The sequence below is a fragment of the Eptatretus burgeri genome, chromosome 9, assembly GCF_056783735.1.
Source record: "Eptatretus burgeri isolate ZD-2024b chromosome 9, Ebu_testis_v1, whole genome shotgun sequence".
NCBI classification, from domain to species: domain Eukaryota; kingdom Metazoa; phylum Chordata; class Myxini; order Myxiniformes; family Myxinidae; genus Eptatretus; species Eptatretus burgeri.
Genome location: NC_140969.1, coordinates 71,110,536 through 71,125,535, shown reverse-complemented (window position 1 = coordinate 71,125,535; position 15,000 = coordinate 71,110,536). Strand labels below are relative to the sequence as shown.

Below are 15,000 nucleotides of genomic sequence, written 5' to 3'. Positions count from 1 at the left end.
GTGATTACAACTTCCCCGCTGCTCGGCTCGACATTTTTGGGTTACACGAGAATATGCGTGAGCAGTGCCCGAGCTACACTTGCAGCATTGAAGAGAAAGACAATGCCAATGAGCTCGTAAACGATCCAAAAATAGTTTCCACCTTTAGTCTCTACCTCCTCATCTTTCTCCCTCCACCTGCTAATCCATGGTGTGTGTAAGGTTAAGTGAGAGATAGAGTGAACTGTTTTACTTTTAATAAGTCGTGCATTTTTGCTCGTGTTGCAGATAAAATGCGTCAAATAGTTCATTATTTCAGCGCACCTATTAATTAGCCGTAATTGTGGGCATTAATAATTATAAATCAGCATGTTACCAGACGGACAGTACTTGCCTTCAATACCGTCGGCCATGTCTTGTAAAATGGCCCAGTGACTCGAGGAGTGGAATTTTTCACATTAGGACCAATTTGTGGTGATGGTCTGATGCAACATCTGCTCTTTCTCAATCGTTTCAAAATGGTGGAGTGCTGTTTAGTTTTACTTATTGTTTGGAAGTGCCGTTTCTCATAAAATAGTCACGTGGATGGTCGTAAACAATCGAAAAATATTGCCAGTCATACGTAGTAAAGTAAACATTCCGAGTCTCATGTCATACTTCCTGCTGAGCTATAAAATCTGGTGATACCAAAGAAGATAGTTAACCAAAAATATCAACCAGTCATCATAAATAGGACAAAAAAGGGCAATTTTATCTATCAGATTAGTCACCGAGCTGAAAACTCAACAATCTTAGATTTCCCAACAATTAAGCAGAACTCCCGATCTTTACACACTGGAAGAAAACGAGCTTAAAATACCACTTTATTACTATCAAATTAATCCAAATAAATGTAAACAAGTATTATCCTGCAAAAATAAAATACAAATAATTATATATTCCCAACTTGCCATCTTCCTTCTATTTGACACTCTCCTCCCCATCCTGCCACCCCCTCCCACACACACACACATTCCTACCTGTCACTTTTACTCCCACACCCTTTCCAACCAGCTCTTTCTCTCCACCCCCTACAACCACCAGCAACACATGAGACATAGGTTAGAGAAATACTGCTTTGTACCGAGAATGCTGGTAACGGTCTTAGCACAGATAAGATGGCCAGAATGGCCTTTTCCTTTGCCTCATTAACTGCATATGTACATATGAATAAATATCACCTGACAAAAATCTAAAAGTTCGGCATATTTTTCCAGCTCAGTATCTACCAAATGGGTTTCTCAAAACCCAGCCAAACAGCAAGGGGGTGGGGATTGGAGCCATCAACCAGTACTCTATGTACTCCAGTTTGTCCACGTCCATCAAATCAAAAAATGACAAGAGGAACAGGAAGAAAAAGAAGAGGCCATGTCATGAAAACGACGATACAATATGAGGGTTTACACAGGTAATTAAACTACCCGACGAGGTGTCTCGGACATTGCTAATTGAAATGTACAGGAAGAAGGAAAAGTTGCGTTCCCTAAACAACTGTGCACCAGCAAGCCATCTTGCTATAAAAAACACATGCACATAAATGTATGGGGAAACATCTGCCTTCATGTTAATGTGGAAAAGCGAGCAGTGTCGAGGCTTTGTGGACACAGTTACAGTACAGGACCTAAGAGCACCGTGAAATTGTCAGAAGGAAGTGTCCCTTTGGAGACTGCCTGATCCAACAACCGGCCACGATGCCATCTCTCCATGCATTCCAGTGCCAGAGGGTATGTCTGTGCCTCAAACTTGTTGGCAAAGATGTGGGTTTTATTGATGAGCCATGGAAGGTCACCCAGGCCGTAAACACAGATGTTATGAAGGTAGTGTCCTGCAAGTGGATATTCATAAGAACTTTCAAATAAAACATTTCATTAATAGGCATTTTAAAAGCAGAGTAAAATACATTTGCATACAAACATCAAAATGATATTTTAAAGGTATAAATGGAGAGAAATTCCTGCAAGCATCATACTTCAAGGGTGTGTTGAAAAGTAATGCCTCAGATTCTTCTTTTCCAAAACAGGTAAAGATATTGGAATGAAACAAAGTGCATTCTGCACATTGTTCCCCCCACCACTGGGTGTGAAGTTTCACGATTCTAACACTATGTCTCGGTGCTACGCAGGTAAAGATGGCAGAGAACAGCAAGACATGTCAGTGCTGTGAAGTGTGAAGTGCAAGAGATGAGAGTTGGGATGACATGAGACGAGAGTTGGGATGACAAACTGGAGATGAGATGACATGAGATGACATCCGAGTTGGGATGACTAACTGGATATGAGATGAGAGTTGGGATGACTGACTGGAAATAACATGACAGTTGCCATTACAATCCTGAGTAAGAGGCAATCAATGGAGTACCGCCACAAAAGGATCAGCAGTCCCAACTTGACTCCATCAGATTTTCCTCTCGTATCCAAACTTGAGGAACACCGTTGTGGAGAACATATTTCTTTGACAATGATGTCAAGCTCGCTGTGAAGCACTGGTTTAGTCAGCAGGACACACAGTTCTATAGTGATGGCATCACACAACTATGTGACCATTGGCAGAAATGTGTGGACCGCAGTGGTGATTTATGTTGAGAAATAAATATGCACCACAGTACACCCGTTTTTTGTTTCATCCAAATACTTTGTTGTTTTGATGAAAAATAGGAGGCATTGCTTTTCAAGACAAACTTGTACATTTAAAATACCCGTGACACAATCAGCGTGAATAAGATATCCGTCCACCGGATGGTGAATAAAGAGGGGAAGGAGGGAGAGGTGGGGGGGGATTACAAAGTATGTAACAGAACTATTATTTAATTCCAGATCTTTGGGTCAATTAATTGTTTTTTGAAGGAATCCTTGAAAAAAATAAAATTCCGATTCATCTTTTATTTGTCGACTTTCACTTCGTTAGGTTGGCAGAATGGCCTCAGGTTATGCACACTCACCTCTGACCTGTCGAGATTGGGTTAGAATCTCGACAAAGCCATAAACAACTACCCTGGTGCTTCACAGGCAAGGCGATTCATCAATGCATGTGCCATCCTCCAATGGACCTTAAACTGGATATCCCGTCTACCAGCATGAGTTGGTGTATGGTAAAGATCCCACGGTGTCCTTCGCGAAATGTAGCGAACTATCACCGGCACCATGAACAAATTCCAAATTCCTGCCCAAATGCGTAGGGGCACTGCAGATGAGATGGGCTGAACAGCCACGGCTCAGTAATAATGCAACCAATGGACTGCACTGAGAATTTAATCCCAGTGCAGGTCAATAATCGAGACACACAATCCCCAAGTTCTGCAGCACAAGGTATATGAGAACTGCCTCCGAGTTTGACGAACCCTCTTGGCACATCCAAAAAATAATGTTGAACAAGGCGACTAAATGAATCGCCAAAAAAACACTGAGCACATATTTAAATTGTCATTTCACTCCATTGTTTAAACATTTTATTTTCAACATAATTTAACTTAAGTCCATAACTTTCCTCAACTTTCACTCATTTGAACTTCCTCAAGGAGGAAGTACACTTTGAACTTCCTCAAGGAGACTGACTGGGCCTTGCAACTTTCAAAGAAGTGATTCTAATCTCTTACCCCAAGGATTTGAAAAAAAATTTCTCACATACGCAGCCATTTTAATGTTTATTTCTTTTTGATAAGCGACGTAATATTTACAAGTCATATTTTTTACACTTCCGATGAGGGCAGCACTGTATGCACAGGAAAAAAAAAATACCTGTACTTCAACATATTGCAATACTGTACCACCAAGTATTCAACAATGGGAAATTTAATGGATCCCGACGAGGCAGTACACCCGGTGCACCCCATGATCGATATTGCGAGGGTGATTGACTGCATCAAAATAATATCCAAATACATCAAAAGGGTTTTAAAATATTGTAAAGCAGGAAAAAAAAAATGGGGGGGGGGGGGGGAAAAAAAAAAAAATTACCTCCGCAGCCATTGTGGACTCGTTTCTCCTGGTCCTTCCACTTTACCAACTTCACATTACCATGCCACGTTATGTTGCTTCCAACACTGCCGGGCGCGTCTGTTGGGATGAGGGAGGTGGCAAAAGCAACCCGTTCGATGAGAGAAACTTGAAGGACAGTTTTTGCTAGATTTTGTGCAATAAAACAGATTGTAGACCAATATCATTGACATCCTCGGGGGAAATGCACCATGATGGAAGTGAATGTTAAATATTTCATGAATGTACAATGTACAATGTAGATGTGCAAACAATTTCACAATGACAACTGGTTGCTCCATCATGAATGATATGTAAAATAGACAGGGAAGTGCAGTCTTGTTGGATTTTATTTTTAAAAGGTCCGCAGGAATGACTTTGCAGGACGGAAAGGCAATTTGCTTTCTGGCAAATGCCTCATCACATGAGACATGAACCGTTGGACTGTGGGTCGGGAGTGTGAGGCAAGCCAACCGGATTTGTGAAGGAGATATCGTCAAGTGTTAAAAAATGAGTCCAAGGCATTATGTCTGTAGATAGAGATGGTGGATCAGTGTAAGACATGGTGGACAACAGAACAGACCGATTCTACACAATTACATTTCTAGACCTGGCAGTACCTTGGCAATTCCCTGGAGACAGACCAGAGACAGATCGTTTGAAGGGTATATTATCCCAGGAGCTAAGAGGAGCTGAAGAAGAGCAAGAAAGCTTGGAGGGGATGGTGGACATGATACGATTTCACAGAGAGTGGGAAATAGGGATTGGGAATCCACCAAATTGGAGAAGGTCTGAAATGTCAACTATGGACAGTGATTTGAGGACTGGCATCAAGCCAGTTGAGATGTTGGCAATTGATACTCAATGCAGATTAGGAAGAGAGAGTTGAGAGGGAAGGAGAGAGTCATTGTTGGCTGCCAGAGCTTCATATACAGACATATCACAGTTGGGAGGAGGGTGGCAAACCATGCATGGAAACAAGACACTGCTATGAAGAGGGACACTGATTCAGAGATGTAAACTGGAAATTTAAGAGGGGAGGAGGGACCGGGGGCAGAGCAAAAGATGAGGGTTAAGGGAAAAGGAGCTCCTGACATTGACTGCAACACTGCCACCAAAATAAGTACGTAGTCCGTCCAAACATCAAGCCAATTGCCTATTTCAGTAACTGGACATTTTGTGGAAAGGTCAGCAGATTCTCTTTCTGACTGACTCCACTGAATAATTTTATCAAGTTATTAAAGTCCAGAAAAGGTTTGCGACGTGTGAAGCAGTTTTGATTGTGCAGATGTATCGCAGTGAGCTCCCAATCAAAATAGGAATTGTACAATTATATTACCAATTCTGTATTACATATTGCTGAACAACAAGCAAGCTTATACCAAAGTTTAACGACAAAAAGTAACATCAATGAAATTATGACAAGAAACAAAGCACACCAGGAAGGTGGTTCAGCGTCACCCAGTAATGCTCATCTGGGCTGTAGGTGTCTTTGGACCAGTCCAGTAGGTCCAGAGCACGCTGGTCACTGAGCACAAAGCTCACGAAGGATCTTGTCAACACATAGTATGCCGAGCCAAAGAACAGCGTAAGGTTGTGTGGCGGAGGACCTTTCCGTCGACCATTCATCCGGATTTGACCTGGCCTCCCTCCTTCCGGCAGATGCTCCTGGTAAGCATTGTTAGTGCGGTAAGCCATGCGCTTTGGCTGCGGTATACCCGGTGTTATATTCCGTCGCCACCAGACACTTGAAAGTAGTTGCACAATCTCCAGGTTGGTGCGTAAGGGAAAATCCTGCCCACAAAGGTTCAAAACCACATTCCAAGGTGTGGGGGCAGCCATGAGGTCTCGAAGACAATTAATATCAGCCTGCAGCCGGGAGAAGCCGGCATAAACCACGTCTTCACTGTGAGATACCAGGAAAACATTCTCAAAGCATCCCACAAGGTTAGCGACCTGTGGAACATGGAAAGACAAATAATTTGCACTCGATCTTAAAGTCAAAATGAAAAAAGATAAATGCACCAAAAAAAGAACAACAGTTTTGAAAACACATCATCAAATTAAGTGTTTGGAAGTTGACTTTATCATACACTTGTTGCGAAGCAACAAATGCCAACTTAAAATTAGAATCTGCATTTCCTTATAATACAGGCACTTGCATTTGGCGAACCGCACAATTGGGGGATAACACTGTAGTAGTACGGCTACTTGAATGGGAGAAGGACCGTCGCACACATCACAAACCTGTTGCTTGAAGCTCTCCTCTGATTTGGCATCGATGTGGACGCAGTAGATATTCTGTGGGTGGTATATGTTGCGGAGGAGTACTTCGAAGGTAGAAAAATCCTTGTGAATGGTCATCACGAAAGCTAGAGGGAAGTTTTTCTCTTCCTCAGACATTGGCTGTGTGATGTAGCCTCGTTTCTGGATATACGGCCTGCAGTCAACTGACCCTTGCAGTTTCGAGGGCTCTGGGTCTGTTCGGTAAAGATCCTGTAAAAATGAAAGAATGTATGAATAAATAAGTAAGTAAATAAAGAAAGAAGCATAATGAATAAAGCAAATGAGTTAAAATAAACGACTGAATGCCCATCATAAGCAAATTTGATTATGGAAGTAAATTCCTGTTAATTGAATTAATTAAACATGCAACTCCATTCTTTGAGTTTGCAATTTTGCACATACTTTAAAGAACATCGAGATGTGTTATCATTTTAGTGCAGAAACAGAATACCGGATGAAGTGTGTGCGTGTGCGTGTGCGTGTGCGTGTGCGTTATATGTTACTAGCAGGGCTGCCTGGTGTTTCCAGGCAACGGCAGGTCCCTCCTCCCACCCCTTCCCCTCCCTTGGGGCTCCCATCCAACCCCTTCCATTTCCTCCGGAATCCCACTCCCCTTCCCCTGATTCGAGGTGGTTGGAGTGGGGCTTCCCACTCTCTGGGGACGTGTGCAGTGCAAAAATGCAATTAATCTCCACAGCTAACCCTCTGCCACTACCACCAGGTGGCGATACACATTTATACTGAGATTTTTGTCGACCTTCCCTCCCGAACCCCCGAGACTGCAGATGAAACCAAGTAGCCCATGTTCACCACGAGGTAGAACTTGGTCCATGTGCCAAGTTTGGTGGCAATTGGGATATAGTTGCGGTGAAAATCGGTCCGGATAGATCCGGTATGAATCCGTGAGTCACGTTAGTGTGACAGAAAACGCCAATCATCTCCTGTGCAAAGCCTTCGGGTCTATGTGCCATGTTGCCGTTCAGTGGAGCCACTAGTTTGGGTTAGGCCACTGCCGAGTCACCACACGACAGATAGCGATTGAGGAGGCCAAGCTGACATTGTCACGTGATGACTTTTGACCAATGAATTAACCTATAAACCTCTGCACCACCATACGTCGCAACTTTGGGAAACAGAATGCACCACACTTACAGAGAACAAGCAGTTTTATTTACACAATCACTATTTACATAGCAATTATCAATCAAGCAAACATTCCCTGTTACCGCTACAGGTACATTAACACCTTCGTAATATCAGACATGTACAATCACTTAGCACTTTTAACATATGGACCCGCTTTCATCTGACAGGGATAGAGGTAGAAACACAGCTGGGGAAAAGACGAGTCGGACACCCCAAACCGAAAACTAAGGTCCAACCTGTCAGTGTGGCGCCTGGCCACCGTGAGTGAGGCAGCCCACTCTGCAGCCCAGTGGGAGATAGTGAGGCCCTCACTGGGGTGGGAAAGGGAAGGGGGGAGGGTCGAGCACCCGCCGATCTCGGTCCAATGCGTGGGACACGTGGGTTCCAACGGGCTTGGTGAAATCACCGGAGAAGACCAACTCGCCATTACCTCCAATTCTTTGTCTTCAATTTTATAAGTTAAAATTTTTTTGGAATTCTCCTCTTTAGTGTTGGGCTTTGATTTTCTCTTTGGAATAGCTGAATCTGTCCTGTCTCCTTTCTGGGCATCTCCCTCTATCTCTCGAGTCCTTGGGTTATATTTGTGGAACCTGTTCTGTTCTTACTTTTTCCTGAATGAGTAGTGCTGCTGCAAAATTCACCATGTTTCTTTCAAGGGGGCTAATTTTGGCAATATGTTTTAAAAGATTTATTTGTTCTGCTGATTTGTGTTTTTGTGCATTTATTATACTTTTGTACTTCAAATGCGCCTTTGCTTTTGTTATTTTGTACTTCAAGGTTATTATTATACCTTTTCACTTCAAATGTAAGTGTATCACTAAAGTATGCCCTGTCTGTGATGAGGCAGAGCAATAACCTTGCAAATTATATTCTGGAATACTTAGGTGTAAAATTTGTCAAACAAACAAAAGTGGATCATCACAGTGCATTGGCAATTCAAGCGTTGTTACCAGTAACAATGCCGGATCCGCACGAGTCAAGCCGCACCTGGCATGTCTTGCCAAATCTCATGGACAGGGGCCTCTGCTGAAACAATGCACGACATATCTCTGAGGGGTAATCTCCGCACTCTGCTAGTTGAAGATCCCAGTGCGATGGGGCCCGTATGACCCCTTCTTGAAGCTGATTCCCAAGAAAGACGACAAAAAAGCAGATCACCCCGCTGAGCAGAAAAATAAAGAACACGAAGTGCAGGCTCGGTTCGCCACACTTCAGGGAGCAGCGTTGGGGGCTGCTGGGAAACAAATGTGGCCAAAGGTCATTAGTCATTCACGCAAAATCAACGATTTTTTGCCAAAATAAACAACTGTAAAACGAGGTGAATGCACCATTTATGCCATCTCTGTGTGATAAATACTGTATATACAGGACTCAACATTAACGGGCACCTTATCTTACCGTCGGGCATCCAAATTTTATAAGTGGTTGCGTTTTGGATGCCCAGTTGGGCACCCTCAAAATCACATAATGAACATCAATTTTGACCCTAAATGTACGATCACCATGATCAGAGTGACAAGGTTTTTGAATTGCAGTCATCTAAACACAATCACGGGCTCACATAATTCTCTCATTTTGGTCTTACACAGTTTCCTGGTAAAGTTTATTGATCAAAAATATGCAAATTAGCTTTTGGGGGTATTCCAGGTATGACAGCGGTGAAAATGAAGTGTACAAGCAGAAGGCACCTGCAAATATTTCGTGGGCAATTGGTCCATGGTAAATTATTAAACTTAATCAAAATAACATTGGAGTGAAAATTTTGTTGAAGTCAACTTACAGGGAGATATTAAAAAATTAATTGTATCAATGAATACACATGACACCCCTACCCCCTCCCTGTAAGAGTAAACTGTACCCAGTGAGGACCAGGCCAGATCGATTGAAATAAATCAGAGGAATGAGTCAGAAAATACTCTCAATTTGGCTTCACACATACAAAAAGAAAAAAAAAATCGTGTAGAGTGGAGCAGAAAGTCAAGAGTGTTCCTCATCTAACAAGAGGACAATCTGAGGGGGATGAAGAGGAGATTGTTCCCTCGTGTTCGGCCGGCCCATCAGCGAACTCGACTGGTGCCCCTGCCAATAACGTTACCAGTTACAGGGTCTGATTGTGGGACTTGGCATCCCAAAAAGCAGAGTGATTATGAGAATAGATCAGAAAAAAAAAAGTTCCAGACAGCAAGGAAAGATAAATTCCAGTGGCTCAAGTACAATGCAGAGAATGATAAAATTCTCTGTGACATATGTCAGAGCTATCCACAGCACTGCCAAACATATTGGGCCCCCTTCTTCAGTGGGTCAACAAATTTCAGGAGAAGCAATGTACAAAAGCACAACTTCTCCAAATATCACCCTGAGTATGCCAATGAGAAGACACTTGTGATCAGTGTAAGCGTTGTGTACCTCGAACAAAGGGATGATGAAGTTCAATCTGAATAATAATTTCACTATTTTCTTAAAGAAATGAACAGTTTCTGTCTCCCTCTATTAACCAAATGTTGGTTGATGTGTTTTGAACTTTTCAATGATCAGTACAGTGTATGCATAAATATCCATTTTTTTTCAAATTTGAATATCATAGAAAACAAGTTTTACAGTTTACTGGGTTTTTTTTTTACCCTGTGCCACCTAGTGTCAAATGTCAGGTATTAGGCAGCTGGTTCATGCAGAACTTTGGGAGGAAAAAATAAAGTAAATAACTGCAGCTGACCCCACCATAAGGTGCAGAGTATATAATGTTTCTATATGCGTTAAATGGTGATTTGCAAATGCTGAATCTGCGAATGCGAGCAAAAGATTGTGGCATCTGACAGGTGGAAACCGAGAATCTCAATTTTATTGAGAAATTGCTGAAGCTGTGAATGTGTTTACACGCAGATAAATATCAGCGTCGTACGGGGGGGGGGGGGGGGTGGGGTGGGGGGACTGCAAAATCATAATGGTATTGAAATATTACCAAACCAGCGAATGTTTGCACATGCAGTAAATGGCGAAACTGCTCATGCCAAACCCATGAATGCAGTAGACAGAGACCAGAGACCAGAGACCAGAGACAAAAAAAAAAAAAAAAAAGAGAGAGCAGAGAAAGAGAGAGAGAGAGAGAGAGCAGAGAAAGAGAGAGAGAGAGAGAGAGCAGAGAAAGAGAGAGAGAGAGAGAGAGCAGAGAAAGAGAGAGAGAGAGAGAGAGAGAGCAGAGAAAGAGAGAGAGAGAGAGAGAGAGAGAGAGAGAGAGAGAGAGAGAGAGCAGAGCAGAGAAAGAGAGAGAGAGAGCGAGCGCAGAGAGAGAGAGAGAGAGAGCGAGCGCAGAGAGAGAGAGAGCGCAGAGAGAGACAGAGCGCAGAGAGAGAGAGCGCAGAGAGAGAGAGAGCGCAGAGAGAGAGAGAGCGCAGAGAGAGAGAGAGAGCGCAGAGAGAGAGAGAGAGCGCAGAGAGAGAGAGAGAGCGCAGAGAGAGAGAGAGAGCGCAGAGAGAGAGAGAGAGAGCGCAGAGAGAGAGAGAGCGCAGAGAGAGAGAGCGCAGATAGAGAGAGCGCAGAGAGAGAGAGAGCGCAGATAGAGAGAAACCACATCATCCACACACACACACATCTACACAGAGAGAGAGAGAGAGCGCGCAGAGAGAGAGAGAGAGAGAGAGCGCGCAGAGAGAGAGAGAGAGCGCGCAGAGAGAGAGAGCGCACAGAGAGAGAGAGCGCGCAGAGAGAGAGAGAGAGCCATTAATATCCACACACACACACATATATCACATTAATAATAATATCATCCTTCATACATATATATATATATATATATATCATCCACATTATATATCCACACAATAATGGTTTACATCCACACACACAATATATATATATATATATATACCACACACACACACACACATTCACATTAATATTTTCATATTATTGACACATTCAATATTATTGTACACAAGCACATCACATTATTATTATCTTATCATTATTATTCATTATTATTATCCACATATTATTATTGGTCTATTATTATTATTATTATCTTTCCACATACATATTATTCATATTATTATATCCATATTATTATTATTATCTACATTAATATTATTCACATATTAATATTATTATATGGCCCATATATATTAATATTATTATCGTACATATACATATTAATATTCACATATATTATTAGACATTAATCCACACACATTGTCCACATATCCACACACACACATACCACACACACATTGGTCACACACACACACACATTCACATGACATCCACATTAATTATTCACACACACACACATTCCACACACACACACATCCTTCCACACAATAATACACATTCATCCATATTATACATATCTACATATACATATTATTCATATTATTATACACTACATACATATTCATATTAACACACATTATCCACACACACATTATCATCCACACACATCCACACATTATCCATCCATTGTCACACACACACATTCCACACACACACATTATCCACACATTATCCACATTACATTATCCACACACATTATCTACACACATTAATCCTCCACACACACATATATCCACACACACACATTCAAACCACACATTATCCACCTGCACACATATCTTACACACACACACATCCACACACACACATTATCCACACATTCACACATTATCCATATTACACATACATTATCTGTCACACATTATTAATATTATTCCGTCTACACACACATTGGTCTACACACACACATTCCACATCTCACATATCTACATATTATTATTCACACATCCACATACATTATCCACCCACATTATCCTCACGGTTACTGTCTACATTAATATTATCTACATTATTACATATCCACATTAATAATAATATCATCCTTCACACACACACATTCACACACACACACATTCCACACACACATATTATTATTATTATTCACACACACACACATTCAAGACACATTATCTACACACACATTGGTCCACACACACATATTCATTATTAATATTGGTTCATCTTACACACATTGGTCTCACACACACACATTGGTCTACACATACTATTCACATTGATTATTCCATACACATTATTGTCCACATATTATTAGCCATTCTTCCATATACATATTATTATCTATTGTCTGCTATTATTATTAATATTGGTCTTTTCACATTACCATTATCTATTATTATCACATTAATATTATATGTATTATTCATATTATTATTACACACCTATTCATATTATTGGTCTACATACATATATCCACCTACACACACATATATCCTCCACACATATTATTATTCATATTATTATATTCTACATATGTACACACATATTCATTCCTCCCACATATTCCACCTACATTATCTGCCACAGACACACACACACACACACACATTATTATTATTCTTCACATACATATTATTATTATTATTATTATATTATTATTATTCATACATACACACATATTATATTATTATATTATTATTATTCACATATGTCCTTTCACATATATTATTATTATTCATACAGATATCCTTGTATGTTATTCACATATTATTCCGGCGATATTATTACATACATATTATTATTATTATTATACATACATATTATTATTCACATATTATACACATACATATTATTAGTTGTATATATTATTATTATTATTATTATTATCTTTCACATATTATTATTATTACATATTATTAATATATATATATTCACATATTATTATTATTATTATTATTATTATATTATATCCTCATATATTATCTTTTCACATATATATTATATATCTTCACATATCTTTTTCATATATATATATCTTATTATTACATATATATTACAATACATGGCTATTCATTATTACATATATTACATACATATCCTTCCATTATTATTATACACACATATTCACATTAGTGACATGTCTATTATTATAATTCTTCCATATTACATATCTTCACACACATACATATTCACATATTAATATTATTATTATTCAACTATTATTATTATTATTCATATTATTATTATTATTATTCCACACATATATTCTTGCTATACATATCTCCACATATATATCAACCATATACATATATTCACACATACATATTCATATACACATATTATTCATATTATATATATTCACATACATATACAGAGAGAGAGAGAGAGAGAGAGAGAGAGAGAGAGCGCAGAGTTATTATTCACATTATTATTATTATTCATAGAGCGAGAGAGAGCGTATTATTATTCACATATATTAGAGAGATCTACATACATATTCCACCACATATACCACATATTATTATTATTACATATTATATATATACACATATACATACTCACGACACATACATTATCTATTCATATACATATTCACATATATACATATTGTCTTCATACATATTCACATACATATATATATATATATACATATATATATATATACATATATATATATATATATATACATACATTATTCATATTATTATTATACATATTCATACATATATATATTCTTTTCATATATATATATACTATTACTATATATATATATTTCACATATATATATATACATATTATTATCCACATATCATACATATGTCTCACATATTATTACATACATACATATTCATATATTACATATTCTTCACATATACATACATTATTCCTACATACATTGCACATATATATATATATATATATATACATATATATATTATTATTATATATACATACATATTATATATATATATATACACATATATGCTTCTTCTGTCCTTCATATATATATATATATATATATATATATACATACAAGTATATTCACGCTAAGAGATACATATATATATATATATATATATTCATATATATATATATATATATATATATATACATATTCATATTATATATATATATATATATATTAATATTCTGCTATTACATATATATATATTCGCCATATATATATATATATTTCACATATACATATATATATTCTTTCTTTACATATTATACATATATATTCGCTGTTATTCACATATATATATACACCATATTATACATACATATGTCTACATATTATTATTATTACATATTCTACATATTACGCCATATATATACATATATCGCCATATTATTATATATACATATACATATATTATTATTATTATATATATCTTGCATATTATATATATACATATATATATATATATATATATATATACCACATATATATATACATATATACATATATATTCTGTCACATATATATACAGTTTGAGCATATTATTCATACATATATTATATACATATATTCACATATTATATATATGTATATTCTTCACATATATATAGACATATTCATACATATTTACATATATAGATATTATTACATATATATATTATATATACTTTTCACATATATATATACATATTATTTGCACCACATATATATATATTATCGCCATATATATATTTCATATATTCTATATATTACATATATATATATCACTCATATATATATATATATACATATATCACATATATTCTTCATATATATACCAAGACATATATATAT

The 15,000-nt window shown here is 37.9% G+C and overlaps 1 protein-coding gene across 6 annotated transcripts in view; it reads right to left on the bottom strand.

The window, feature by feature from the left end:
- The window catches only part of GCNT2 (glucosaminyl (N-acetyl) transferase 2 (I blood group)), a 68,524-nt gene that overhangs the window by 2,597 nt on the left and 50,927 nt on the right, over nt 1-15,000 (bottom strand). For 4 of the 6 annotated variants that reach the window (XM_085895624.1, XM_085895623.1, XM_085895627.1 and 1 more), the window contains 5 exons: nt 8,409-8,655; nt 6,237-6,485; nt 5,429-5,945; nt 3,972-4,070; nt 1-1,843 (listed from right to left, as the gene is read on the bottom strand). The exon at nt 1-1,843 is cut by the window's left edge and continues 2,597 nt beyond it. In XM_085895624.1, coding sequence (XP_085751750.1) covers nt 1,626-1,843; nt 3,972-4,070; nt 5,429-5,945; nt 6,237-6,485; nt 8,409-8,655 — 1,330 coding nt within the window. In that variant the 3' untranslated portion in view covers nt 1-1,625. The remainder of the gene's footprint in view (nt 1,844-3,971; nt 4,071-5,428; nt 5,946-6,236; nt 6,486-8,408; nt 8,656-15,000) is intronic. The other 2 variants (XM_085895629.1, XM_085895628.1) reach the window with 1 other exon arrangement.